This window comes from Artemia franciscana, chromosome 8 (genome assembly GCF_032884065.1).
Source record: "Artemia franciscana chromosome 8, ASM3288406v1, whole genome shotgun sequence".
Taxonomy (NCBI): domain Eukaryota; kingdom Metazoa; phylum Arthropoda; class Branchiopoda; order Anostraca; family Artemiidae; genus Artemia; species Artemia franciscana.
The window spans coordinates 13,694,300-13,709,308 of record NC_088870.1 but is presented as its reverse complement, the minus strand read 5'-3'; the positions used below and the strand labels follow the sequence as shown (position 1 = coordinate 13,709,308).

The following is a 15,009-nucleotide window of genomic DNA, read 5'->3' as shown; positions in this document are numbered from 1 at the left end:
AGAGGCCACAATCTTGACAGGGCCTTATGAGGGTGAGGTTGTTCTTATTCCTTGCATTCCCATGATTCCAACGGATCTGCTTTTTCAATTTAAAAGATTGCAATTCCCAATTCGATTAGCATTTGCAATCACCATTAACAAAGCTCAAGGTCAATCATTAGAAAAATGTGGTATAGATCTTAATACTGATTGTTTTTCCCATGGACAATTGTACGTTGCATGTTCGAGGGTCGGTAAACCTGACAATCTATTTATATGCAGCGACAATTGGACAGCGAAGAATGTTGTATATTCGCAAGTTTTACGCAGTTAATTTGTATTTTGGAACCAAATGAAGCGGTTAATTATCCATCTGAATTTTTAAATTCCATAGATCCTTCAGGGTTTCCACCACACGTGCTACAACTAAAAATAGGCGTACCAATAATACTTTTAAGAAATATCAACCCACCAAAGCTTTGCAATGGCACGCGACTTGCCGTAAAAAAAAACAATGGAAAACCTAATAGAGGCCACAATCTTGACAGGGCCTTATGAGGGTGAGGTTGTTCTTATTCCTTGCATTCCCATGATTCCAACGGATCTGCTTTTTCAATTTAAAAGATTGCAATTCCCAATTCGATTAGCATTTGCAACCACCATCAACAAAGCTCAAGGGCAATCACTAGAAAAATGCGGTATAGATCTTAATACAGATTGCTTTACCAATGTACAATTGTATGTTGCATCTTTGAGGGTCGGTAAACCTGACAATCTATTTATACGCACAGACAATGGGACAGCGAAGACTGTTGTATATTCACAAGTTTTACGTAGTTAATTTGTATTGTATCTATCTATCTATCTATCTATATAAAAACGAGTTGTGTGTATGCATGTTTGTTTGTTTGTAAAAAGAGCGTTTGCATATGACGTCATTATTAGTACATACGGCTTTGTATATGGACAGACAATGGGAAAGCCAAAAATGTTGTATATTCGCAATTTTTACGTAGTTTAAAAAACTAAGAAAAGAAAAAACTAAAAAAGAAACTATATCTATATATATAAAAAAAGTTGTATATATGCATGTTTGTTTGTTTGTGGGTTTGCATGTGACGTCATTATAAGTATATAAGGCTTTGTAAATGACGTTATTATAAGATGACACTACAGACTGGGACACAAATGACGACCGGGACACAGGGAATATAAATGACGACCAGGACACTCAAAGAGCAAAAGTTAAAGAAAGGTTAACTTATTTGAAATTATGTGACAACTCTGGCAGAGCTGCTTTGTGATCAAACTGTATAAAAATTCAGGCTGGGACTTCTTGTCAACTTGCTTTGGCATTGAAATTTGTTGTACATCATTTCAAGTTCTTCCCTTGCGATGAAGAACGTTTCTGCTCAGCATACATTGGGAAGCTTTCTCGTCTGAAATACCTTTAAGGGATGTCTTTTTATTAGTTTTATTTAGATAAAGTGGAGTCAAACTGCATTTTGGAACCAAGCAAATTTAAAATGATCAGAAATCCTTATTTTAATGAATGAACAGATACTTATCTTTAACCTTTATCTTTAAACTATTATTTATTAATGATCTATTATTAAAAACTAAATTAAAAAAGTTTAAAAAAAAGTTTTTAACTGAAAGTAAGGAGCGACATTAAAACTTAAAACGAACAGAAATTACTTTGTATATGAAAGTGGCTTTTCCTCCTCAATGCCTCGCTCTTTAAACTGCAGTTTGACTCTTTCATCTTAACTCTACTTTTTAAAACAGTAAAGAACTTAAGTGTAAAGAGTGAGGCGTTGAGGAGAAAAGTCCCTTTCATATACAAAGTAATTTCTGTTCGTTTTAAGTTTTAATGTCGCTCCTTACTTTCAGTTAAAAAAAAAAACTTGTTTTTTATCTAATTTCTGGACGTTTTTGAATTAATGCATATCTTGGCTCTGCACATAAATAATTAAAACGAAATTTGCTTATTAATTTTTTTTTCCCTAAATGGCTTTCTCATAGTTTTAATTGGAAGATCTTAAGAAAAAAGGAGCGAGGGAGGAGGCCTAATTGCCCTCCAACTTTTTGATTACTTAAAATGCAACTTGAACTTGAACTTTTAATTTGTTACGAACGTTTTCATTTGTAAAAAATATACGTAACTTGCGAACTAACTTACATAACGAACTTCTATATTCGTATGTTTTCATTGCGTATATGAGCGGGTTCACCCCTTGTCGATACCTCGCTCTTTACATCAAAGCTTAAATTTTGTCCCAACTCCTTAAGAATGACCCCTGGATCACAAAGGCCGTAGAATAGATAGTTTAAATTACTAAAAATACTTTAGTGTAAAGAGCGAGGTATTACGAGGAGGTAAACCCTTCATATGCGTAATAATTTCTGTTCATTTTAAGTGTTGATGCTGCTCCTTACTTTCAGTAGAAAAAATTTTTCATATTTATCTTTTCATTGGTTTTTTAAAATAATGCTAGAAAATCCTGCGCCTCCTTCATTGAAATTTTCTTCCCCCATGACAAATTCCTCCACGGAAAGATCCTCCCACGTAACCCCCCTTGCAACTTCCCCCTCCCCAAACCAAAAAAATCCCCTGAAATCCTCTATACGCTTCCCAATAACCATTATTAGATGCAAACACAGGTCAAAGTTTGTAACTTGCAGCCCCTCTCAAGGGGACTGTGGGGGAGTAAGTCGTGCCCAAAGACATAATTATTATGTTTTTCGACTATGGAGAATAAAATGGCTATCGCAGAATTTTGATCCTATTACTTTAGGGAAAATCAGCATGGGAGGGGGCCTAGGTGCCCTCTAATATTTCCGTTAGAATGAGCCCTCTTGTGACATTCTAGGACCATTGAGTCCATACTATCACCCCGGGGAAAAAACAAATAAACACGCATCCATGATCTGTCTTCTGGCAAAAAATGCAAAATTCCATATTTTTGTGGATAGGAGCTTGAAACTTCTATATTAAGGTTCTCTAATACGCTGAATCGGATGGTGTGATTTTTGTTAAGATCGTATGACTTAAGGGGCGTTTTCTTCTATTTTCTAAAATGAGGCAAATTTTCTCAGGCTCGTAACTTTTGATGAGTAAGACTAATCTTGATGAAACTTATTTAAAATCAGGATTAAAATGCGGTTCTTTTGATGTAACTATTGGTATCAAAATTTCATTAATTAGAGTTTTGGTTTCTATTGAGCCGGGTCTCTCCTTACTACAGTTCGTTAACACGAACTGTTTGATTCAATGACCTTCCTGATCAACTCAAAAAAACCTTAATCCAAGCCATTTGGGAACCCCTGATCTAATTGTTTATGCAATCTCATGGTAATTATGTTCTGTTCTTTGTTAAGGATAGATGCTGAATGTTTAAATGTCAGTAATGTTTGATCATATCTGCATGATGCATATGATGCAGACATATGATGCATGATGCATATCTGAATCATATCTTGCATATCTGCGAGCTTTAGCGATTTTAACCTGCTCTTGTTATTATTCCGTCTGCCTCACACGATTGTTCAGTTGCGCGTGTCATAGGAGTTGGTGTGCTCAGTTTTCATAATGTTTTCTATTCTGTTAGGTAAGAGCTATTATTTCCAGGTGTTGGACATTTTTTGGGGAGTGGTGTTAGTTCATAAAAATTGGGGAGTCAATGAAAACATCTAAGAAAAGATATTTTCCAAATCGGTTGGGGGAATCTATTGGAGCTGATACCCTCTCCTGCTCCCTTCCTACGGTGCTGTTTTTGGGAATAGAACTGATTTTGTGATCATGGCAAGCGACTTTGATTGTTCGAGGGTTATTTTTTTTTTAGTTTTAGTATACAAAACAATTTCTTTTATGAAACACTAGCATAATAATATAATAATAATAGCATAATATAATAATAATAATAAACATAATAATAATAATATAATTTAAACTTTATTCTTTACTTACGAAAGAACAATTTTTTCATCTATGGGGAAGGGGGTTTTGCATAGAGATATAGGTGGATTTCCCTATATTAATTAAAAACCGTCAGAAATTAAATGTTAAAAAAAACAAGTTTACGCAGCTGAAAGTTAGTAGCAACATTAAAAATTAAAACGAACAGAACTTTTTACGTATATGAAGGGGATTTCCCCTTCCTCACCACATCGTTCTTTATGCTAAAGTTAGAATTTTGTCCTAATTCTATAACAACAGCTCTGTAACACAAGGGTCGTTTAATTAGAACAATAAGAAGATTTTTAAAGTACTATAAAATTAGTACTAAAGTACTAAAAGACATTTTTAATATCTAGGAGGGACAGTTCGTTTTTTCCAATGAACGTTCAAAAAAGGTAGTTTTCAATGAAAATACCTACAAAAAATGTATTTTTAAATTGCATAAACCCATATAGATGTAGCCCATCTTTTTGATAAAGAAAACGTTTAAATTAAGGTAAAATATAATAAAACTATCATGCTATTTTATTCTCCATTTGTTGCTTCCTTTTTCCTTATACAACATTTCCTATTAAGGTAAGTGTGTAAAATAAGTTTGTTAGAAAGCCAGAAAGCTATTAATGTTTTAGAAGATTTTCGATTTGATAGTTGAAGCTTCTTTCAAAGAGTCTGCTTCTAAACAAGTTGCAATCTGCCCTTCTATTAGCAAAACCTCTAAAAAAGTAATCTTGATTACAATAGAATAGCCTTGAAACAAAGTTTCTGCCATTTTTTGGCATCAAACTAAAAATTTTACTAAAAAAAAGGGCAAAGTTTTATTGATTTCAATTGTGAAATTACCAATCAATTTAAAGTTATTGGAAAATTGTATATTGAGCTTTCTAGTTTTATATTCAGTAATGGTTGAAAGTGGTACATTTGTTTCTAAAAATTCACGGGGTGCATATAAAATAAACAAGTATGCATGGTGTTCAGTATAGCGAAATATCATTTTCTATCAGCTATATTATATAGAAAAAGTGGCTGGTCTTTGCTTAGGTTGAGGGGGGGGGGGGAGGCATGACATCCCAGAGGCATAGCTATTAGACCTTTTCACTAATTTGAAAGTGGCAATTTGATAATTTTGATCAGTATAAAAGAGGGTCTAAAAAGGTCAAGGGTCCTTTGCCATCAAAGCCATGTTTAACATGTCCTGTAAGTTTCAAGTTAATGCCATAAACCATTCATGAGATACTCCTAATGTGCCCTTGTGACAATCAACATGTGCAAAGTGTGTTTTGCTTTGTTCAACATCCCACTCAACATTACATGAAAGTAATCACAAGATGATGTAGTAGCAATTGCAAGCAGTCAAAGTCACAAAGTTGTTGCACTCGAAAGTAGTCCCATTTGCAGCAGCAGTAGTAGTAGTAGTAGTACTAATTTTCAAGTTAATACCCTTACCTATTCCTAAGATATTTTAGATCTGCCTTTTTGATAACTTGGATGCAGATAATCCTTTGAATTAGCTCAACATTCCCTGAAGTTTCGCATCAATACCCTTAGCCTTTTTGGCAAACATCGAGGATGAAACGTTCGCCCTTTTCTCAGTGATAAATTCTGCATGTAAAAATGAACAACTTGTATATTTTATATTCCTTGCCCTGGGGACAGTGGAGTCATGACTAGAGGCTGACATCATGACTATTAGATCTTCAACTATTTTAAATAAAGTTATACGATAGTGTACGATAGAAGTGATACGATATTGTAAAACGCAATATTGTGCCAAAATCTTGCCGTATTGCCACCCAACCCTCTTTGGTGTGGGTGCAGTTTACGATTTACAGTTTTCATTTACATGTATGTTATTGGGCTTAGAAAAGGAGTACACAAGCTAATATACAAACTAGCATTTCAAATTTGAGAAATAAGTATAAAATTCTGTCTCCTCCATCTTCAACACCTCAATTTACTTGAGGGGTTTTTACTTTCGTGTATGCTATTATGATAAATTCTTATGTAAAAATGAGCAACTTGTATATTTTCCATTCCTTGCCCTGGATGCAGTGGGGTCATGGCTAGAGGCTTACCTATTAGAACTTTGGATTATTTTAAATAAAGTTCCTTTTAAAATATCTGTCATTGTTGAGGGTAGCATCTAAATTTTTAGATGGGCATTTAAAACTGAGGTCTTTTTTTCACCAGATTATTACATTAAGTTAATTTTTTAGAAAAAGTTAATTTTTCTGGAAAATAAAGAAATGTCAAGCTAGAAGCATTTACATTGCTTATAAATCCGTATTGCAGCGATAATAATATCTGTAGAACAAATGGTAAAGCTTCTGATGTTTTTTAATTTGTAGTAAACACGTCATATAATGGGGCTTGGCTACACTACCCTAATCGCAGATCTGAAATGCTTCGTGTATTTTCTGTACCCTAGTAGGTGAACCGTTGAATTTTCTCAAACTGTATCTAATGCTCTAAAAAAATCCTCCTGAATATTGAAATTCCCAAGAATTTTTTGCTATTTAACTTTAATATCATTCCTTTATAGGCTACAGACTAAAAATGTGACGAGGATGAGCCACCCTTACAAGAACTTTTTTTTTATGTCATTCTTTCTCTTTTTAAATAAATATTCTCAAAGTTTTAGTTTTGGTAAATCCACCCGGTTTGTCTCAGTGCTGGTGAACTAATTTGAATCTCACAGAAAGTTCTGTTGGGGGAGGGCAGCAAGGTGATTTTAAAGTTCTTGTGTTTTATCTATGCCTCTCTTCTTGTTGGTACATACACAGAAATTTTTAACACTCTCTTTTTTAGCTTATCCCCTCCCTGAATGATCTCCTTTGTGTCTTTTCATTGAGAAATACCAATTTAATTTCAGTTATCCTGATAGTCCAGCTCAAGTCTGAGTTTTAATTATTTGGTAATATTTCATTTTCAGGTCTAGTTGAGTTACAAAGTTTGTCAAGATGGGGAAAGGATTCAACAATTACATGTGCAAAAAGTTTTTCCATCCTGCATCCAGGGACAATTTAAAACGAGTATGGATGGCAGAACAAAAAGCAGCTGCTGAGAAGCAGAAACAAGATGAATTGCGAATTCAATATGAAAAGGAGCAGGATGTGTTTAATAATAGAGCTCTAGTAAGCAAAGAATCTAAAGATAAACTATCTGTAAATTTTATGTATGAGCAACCACCTGGATTGCAAAATGATCACATTAAGGAAGATGGAGAAGCAGAATTTAAGTTTGAATGGCAGAGAAAATATAATGCACCAAGGGAAAGCTATTGTAAGGACAATACAGAAATCAAAGATCAGCCCTTTGGTATTCCTGTCAGGAATGTGAGATGCCTGAAATGCAGGAAGTGGGGACATATAAATACAGGTAGAGCTCCTGATTTTTATATATTTCTTTCTTGTCTACTTTTAAATTACAAATTTTAAATATTGTCCAAAGAGAAATAAGCATTGCATGATTATTAGAAAAATTCCTTTCAAGCTCTGAATTGTGAAAGCCAACCATGAATTTCAATATTTGATATTTAACAGCATAATTCCACAAAGAAGGAGGGACTCGTACTATATTTTCCAAAGGATTTCCCCTGAAGGAAGATAAAATGTACAAATCAAAATATCTGGTGTCTGAGAGAGTATTTTCTAGTATGAGATCATCTGTTCCTCTACAAAACATTCAAGTTTTTATGGAAATCACACCCTCAAGTTGTCCATGTTTAAGAACCCTATAACAAGAGATCTCAACCTTCAATAAACAAAAGTAGAAGTTTTAAGTTTTGTATTTTGTTTTTCTGATTTCTATGCCATGGTACTTCAACCAGGATGTGCAATGGGGGGGGGGGGGTTTAGCCCTCTGATTTTGCACACCTTTCCTGTTTACCTTCCTCAGATTGTTTCAGATACCATATTAGAACTGGGTCAACTCTGGCTAAGCTTCCAGAGTCACTCCACTGACCCCTTTTCCAAACCAAATAACCAGCAATATCAGGGCTTGAACTATTTTTATGGACTAAGAATTTTTACATCTAGCCAGCTAACCACTTGGCTAGGACGGTTCCTTAACTAAATAAACACTGAGTCGAAAATTCTATTTTCAGTTTCAACACTACCTTCTCAGAACTCTCTCTCTCTCCTCACATTAAGGATTGTGCCTAAGTTAGTTTAACAAAAAAATTAATTCATAAGAATTGTTTATTTACAAATGATTGTTAGTCATTACAAATGATTCTATGTTTGTTGATTCAGTTGTTTTTCAATTTCAAACAAGATATATTGGCTCCTGTACAACTGAACCTTTGGGTAACTGGACCCCATGTAACCGAACAAATTCAACTGGAACCCCATTTAAACCTTCATTCCCCTCAACCCCGTGCAACTGAACCTTGTTTATTCGAACCCATTGCAGCTGAACCCTCGTGCACCTCAGTCCTCGTTTAATTCAATCCTTGTGCAATCCAACCCCCATGTAATTCAAACCTCATGGAACTCAATCCTCATGCAACTCAATCCCCATTTAATCCAACCTTGTTTGACACAAACATCATCCAAATCCATCTCATCCAGCTCAACTCACCTCAAATTAACAGTATAACTATAAAATATAATTCAGCTAAGTTTGTTGGTAGTGATAAAAGCTGATTGAAGTGAAATCGTCTTAATTCACTGGTTAATTCTTATGTAAGTTTTTTTTTTTTACAGGGCTTCAATGCAAAACTATTCTTGTTCTCTCTCCCTCCCCCCCCCCCTCTGTTTAAATTACTGCCATTTATCTTTCTGTCTAATATATTTGAAAATCTGTCTAATATATATCCTTTGTTTGTTGATTCAGTTGTTTATCAATTTCAAACAAGATATATTGGCTCCTGTACAACTGGACCCCATGTAACCGAACAAATTCAACTGGAACCCCATTTAAACCTTTATTCCCCTCAACCCCGTGCAACTGAACCTTGTTTATTCGAACCCATTGCAGCTGAACCCTTGTGCACCTCAGTCCTCGTTTAATTCAATCCTTGTGCAATCCAACCCCCATGTAATTCAAACCTCATGGAACTCAATCCTCATGCAACTCAATCCCCATTTAATCCAACCTTGTTTGACACAAACATCATCCAAATCCGCCTCATCCAGCTCAACTCACCTCAAATTAACAGTCTAACTATAAAATATAATTCAGCTAAGTTTGTTGGTAGTTATAAAAGCTGATTGAAGTGAAATCGTCTTAATTCACTGGTTAATTCTTATGTAAGTGTTTTTTTTTTACAGGGCTTCAATGCAAAACTATTCTTATTCTCTCTCCCTCCCCCCTCTGTTTAAATTACTACCATTTATCTTTCTGTCTAATATATTTGAAAATTCGCAAACATTTTCACGCCTAGAACCAAAAACTTTAGAGTTCAAAATGTTTTGCCTGTATAAAAATGAGGCGTCTTCAGTGTAAAAGACAAAAAAACAAAAAAAAACATCAAAGACTGAAAAACTAAAATAAACTAAGAACAAAAAAAAAACCACCACCAATATTAAACTACAATCGTCAAAGATCTTGGCTTAAGATCTTTCTAAATATGACAGATTGGCTTGCTGTCAGAAGTTGAATTCCTTCAGGCTTGTGCCATCTAATTCCAAATAAGTATTGTAGTTGATAAAACAAGATCTAACAAAAATCCAATATTGTCAAGACAATGTACCATAGAGCTATCCAAACAGCTGGAAAGAGAGCTTTAGGAAACCCACGATAGTTGCCTTCAAGAAAAGGGGTAAAGAGCTTGTGGAAACGCATGCTGTCTGTGGTGTATTATAAAATAATGTGTCTATTGGTTAAACAGTATCTGAGGCTGTAAAACACTAAAAAATGTTCACACTGTAATTTGAAATTAAATCCGAGATATTTTTTACTTTTATAACATATAGTGTATACAACAAAAAAGAAATGTTTTTTTCTAGAGAATCAAAAAAGAAAAAAAAGAAAATTGAAAAATTTGAAAATGGTCAAAAACTAAGATTTTAATTTTACTTGGATAAAGGGTGTAACAGTAAAGTCTTTTCCTGGCCAAGCGATCACCTTACAGGGTGAAACCAGTTTTTTTTTTTTTTTAGAGTGACAAGAACCCTCTATGTCTTTCAGAAAATTTATTTTTCTTTCTTTTGTAGATCGTGAATGTCCGATGTTTGCCAGTTTTTCTGGGGTGGAAGCAGGGTCACAAGGGTCTGACACGTTTTCACTCATGAGGCAAATGAGAGAAGAAGGACTCCAACTAAAGCGAAGTGCTGTCAATACTCTTGATGGAGAACCTGTGGAAAATGTAGTGGTAAGTTCAGTGTGTTCTGTATTTATCTATAAATTACACTTTCGTTTTATTTCGATTTATTAAATCTTTATTTGTTTCTTTTTTTTAAGAATGTAAATAATGTAGTACTGTTTAAAACTTTTAAGAAGATCTGCAATCTGCTAATATTTTATCTTCCGCTTCTTCATTCTAAAAATATTTTATGGATAAGGTCTTGACAAGTAAAATTAGTTTTTATGGGGTGGCTGAAATTTAAATTAGAATGCTAAATAAGTACCTGCAAAACCTAGAACCAAAAACCAAATTTGAATTTTTAAACACAAAATATAAGTTATGTCTGTGACCCTTAGTGTGGCGTTTTGGAGCAATTAGCGCGGCACGTTAGAGCTGTATGTGCCACTGTAGTTCCGGAGGACTTTGGTATCAGAAGGGACCCTGACAGTCCCTTAGGGTGGTGTTTTTTGAGAGCAGAATAGTTCACGAGTGACAGTGGACCACTTGATTACGGTACTTAAGATCTAGCGCAATTTAATAGTGTCGTCAATTTGACCCTGACACATGCTGGCACAACCAGATTACGCCGAATTGACATTAAAGATCTGTAATAGGAGGTGGATCAACAAACCCTCTCCAATAGTATGTTTTATAAATCATCTACTCACCAGCAGGCTACTGTAATATTATCAAGGGTAGCAAGCGACCACAACACCAAAGAGGGATGTTTAATAACATTTTACTTTTATACGAGTCAAATAATCTTTTTTTTGGGAGGGGAGGGCAAACCGGGTGAGCCCCCCCTGGATACTGCCTTTGAGATGTTAAAAACAATCTTAGTGGCGTTGTGGCAGAAAAATTACAATAATGGTCGTACGAACTTCGGTAAATTATATTAACTGTACATCTTAAATTCTTTTAACATCCTTCAATTTCCTAAAATCAATATAAGTATCATATAGGACAATATTTCAGAGATTTAGTTTTTTCAGGAGTCAAGGAGAAGGGCATACTCAGGATCTGAAAGCGAAGAAGACATAGGAGAGGAAATGGAACTGCTGAAAAACCTGACGTATAAGCAGAAAAAGAAACTTTTAAAGTAAGTAAAATACAGTGTTACATATTTCTCTTTTAGTTGTTCTATTTCTCTTCTTTAACTACTCACCCAATTACATAATCCCTCTAAAATCATAGTATACTCACTTATTTAAAAAACATTAGCTGCTAAGATTGTTAATAGTTTTGCTGTTTAAGAGCCAAAGCATACTCACTTATTTAAAAAATCTTGGCTGCAAAAATTGTTATAATAATAATTTATTTCTTACCCACAAAAACACTATAAAAGTATTAAAATGTGGAGTAAAAACAATGAAATATACATAAAAAATGCAAAACATACAAAAAACAAAAATAATGACTATATAATTTTTTTACATTAAATAAACACAAAAAATTAAACAAACACACTCGCACACATAAAAAAAAAAACGAACTATAGAAAAAAAACAACAACATTGAATGCAAACAAGAAATGAAATCCACAGAAAAAAGTAAGAAAGAAAAAAAAGTCAACCAAAGAAAGATAACTATAGAAATTTTTTTCCAAGATGATTATTTGGAGAAAGCCCATCAAGAGCAGTACCTGAGAGCCTCTTGTGTAGCTTTTCCAACATTAATGTTATATCAGGTACACTATATTTACCAATTAGAATCCAGTTACATGTCCAAGGAGGAATGAAAAGAAGAAACTTACAATGCCTGAAATAACTACTCCAGATTCTTTTTGAATCAATTTTTCTCAGGATGGGGTAAATTCCTGCCGTATAAAGGACAGATTGATCGTAATATGTAGAGTAGAGTTTTGCCGGTGTCCGTCTGTTATATTTCCCTCGATTGGGAACAATTTTCCCAAAACCGGAAAGATTATTAGTAAGGCTTATGCCCAACCACCGCAAAGACGTCTCTTTTAACTTTAATAGTTGTAGTTGGTCTTCACACCATGAACTCTGAATCAATACTGGTTCAATATTGCTTGAGTAGGAAGAGTACCATTGGCTAAAACCATAAAAATACCTCGAACATGAAAGCGTACTCACTTATTTAATAATATTTTGCCTGCTCTGATTGTTCAAGGGTGAAAACTTTATAGAATGGTTGCTTTATTTAGAGGGACAAACTTGCAGTTGATTTTTTAAACAACACCTACATTTTATAAATAGATCTTCTTGAAATAATTCAAGCTGATATATAGGCTTATGATTAAGAGATACTGGTGGTTCCTTCTAACTTGGTGATAACAGCACTTCAAATATATAATCCAGTCCATTCATGCTAACTTCATGAATGGATATTATATCGTCTCAAATTTGTAATATTTCCTCTGTAATATCGAGTTTCATGCTTTTATATGTAGTTTTTGGATGATATAATCAATAACATATTCTACGTTATTATTTCTTAGCCAACAGGTTCTAAAATACGGCAGTTAGGTTAGAACGCAATTTGAACTAGCCGATTTTGTTCTTTTTCGAATGACTACTCTCTTATATTTCTATTAAAATGCATGTTCTCTGTATCAAAGTTTAAAAGGATGTCCTCTGTACCAAAGTTTAAAAGGATGTCCCTATTTTCTGTTGAAGTTTATGAATTAAAACTAGAAGTGATAAAATGAGAATAATGACAATATATTAAGGAAAATTAAGAAAAATAAAATAAAAACATTAAAGTACAAAGATACTGTTTTTTTTTTTTTTTTTTTTTTTTTTTTTTTTTTTTTTTTTTTTTTTTTTTTAGAATCTTTATTTTCTCTGCTGATTAGACCACTAGACTGTATTCACAACCCCTGAAGCCAATGATAATCTGAAACTCAATGAAGCTAGTAAATTTAGAGAAGCCATTTTCAAAAAGCCACTTGGCAGACTCTGTATTAAATGAGCATCTTAAATTGGTGGCAGTAAGCTAGGCTTATTTTCTGCTACCTAACTCCCTGGCAGGCCTTGGCAGCGCATTTAGAGAAAAACTTTCGAACGATTGTAATACCCGACTGATGATTGTAATTCTCTATGATAACAAGGAAAAATGATTTTATTTTGATGTCCTTGGTACTTACTTTGTTTAGAGCTGTTTTTTATTGTACAGTTTTTCTCTTTTTTAGGAAGATAAAGAAACTTGAAAAAGAGAAGAAACGGGTGAAGGGAACGAAATCATACAAAACTGAAAAAGAGAAATACCGACTCGATTCCGATACCGATGATAGTGAAAAGATGTATAAAGTGGAAAAATCTAAAGAAAAGGAGTACCTGAAAGGAAATGAGGACTCGCAAAGAAATTTTAAGCGAAATAAATATTTTCACCAAGAAAAAGATGAACACTTTGACAAGAGAAAAGAAAGAGATTATAACGAAAAGAGAGATCACCAAAGAAGAAAAGAAGAACCTAGAAGGAACAGTTGTAAAAGAAGATACTCTGATTCCAATTGATGTAATTTTGAGTTGACTAAGAGAATCATAAAAACAAATAAGATTTTTTCATGAAGCCTATTTGTAAAACTGTGAGTTCTTGAAAAAATATCAAGGGTGTAGTACTCCCTAGAAGGGGTAATTGGAAATTAAAAACACAAGATGGTTCACGTTTCAAAAGTAATGGTCTTCCATCATTACCGAAATTTGGACTGCAGATGTTGATTTAAGGGCTTGCGTGTTCGCAATAGGGGAGCTGCTGCATCTCTCCTGCTTGTGAAAAACACATTAAAATGATGTATTTTTGAAAAAAACTTTTTTTTTTATGTGTGTTTATTTAACCTTATGACTTATTCATATTGTATTCTACGTAAATTATTTTGTTAAATAAAATAAGTAAAGAATCTAGTTTTTTAATCAATGTTATATTATCTGTATTGAAAGAATCCCATGAGATTGTCTCATGAACCGGATCCTAGAAATGTTCTGGGGTGCTGCATAGCAGTTTGTTCAATACAAAATTAAAATAAACTAAATATCAATTAAATTAAAAGTCAAATTGGGAAACTTTCTTCAATGAGTTTCAGGCCACATTCCTGGATTCGTACTCTTTTGGTTAGATTTTTTTGTATTGTATGTATGTTTGTATGTATGTATGTATGTATGTTTTTTTTATATGTTTCTCGTCTTGCAGTACATAGTTGGGCTAAGATGGAAACTTCACGTGAAAGTTTCAATTCTGTTAAACTTTATAATTTTGTTAATTACATTGAAGTTTTAATTTTATTCAAAGTCAATCCATCCTCAATGACATGGCTTCTGGACCCTTCAATTATGCTGAACAAAGTTGCTATCATAAAATTTTGATTGATTATGTTTGGGGAAATGACGTGCGTGGAGGGGTGGTTGCTATCAAATCACTTTTGACTTGTAATAAGGGCAGAATAACTTCCAATTTAAAATGAAATGAGCCCCATCTAAAGTTTTAGACCTGCCATTCCATAAAAACCTTGTATATCCCATTGCTTTACCTACAAACCTTGCCTTAAGGCTCTGGGGGGCTGTTTCAACCCTGGGAGCATTGTTAAATGGTATTTAGACTGCTTTGAAAGAAAAGGCTATTTCACAATTTCAGCCAAATATGTTTGGTGAAAAGAGGGGTAGTCGGGGGGGGGGGGGGGGGGGGGATAGATGCACTCCATCACTTTTGACTGTTGAAGAAAACTAAAACTCTTAATAAGGGCACTATAAATTCCAAGTTCAAATTAAATTAGTCCAATCTGAAGCTTATTTTACCACCCATTCCATAAAACCCTATATGCCCC

The 15,009-nt window shown here is 33.9% G+C and overlaps 1 protein-coding gene across 1 annotated transcript in view; it reads left to right on the top strand.

Moving 5' to 3' along the window:
• LOC136030016 (corepressor interacting with RBPJ 1-like) overlaps nucleotides 1–14,092 on the top strand; it is a 41,338-nt gene extending 27,246 nt beyond the window's left edge. The window contains exons 2-5 of the mRNA XM_065708631.1: nucleotides 6,870–7,315; nucleotides 10,096–10,253; nucleotides 11,219–11,325; nucleotides 13,381–14,092. Of these exons, the coding sequence (XP_065564703.1) occupies nucleotides 6,898–7,315; nucleotides 10,096–10,253; nucleotides 11,219–11,325; nucleotides 13,381–13,705 (1,008 nt within the window). The 5' untranslated portion in view covers nucleotides 6,870–6,897 and the 3' untranslated portion in view covers nucleotides 13,706–14,092. The remainder of the gene's footprint in view (nucleotides 1–6,869; nucleotides 7,316–10,095; nucleotides 10,254–11,218; nucleotides 11,326–13,380) is intronic.
• Nucleotides 14,093–15,009: the final 917 nt, after the last annotated feature.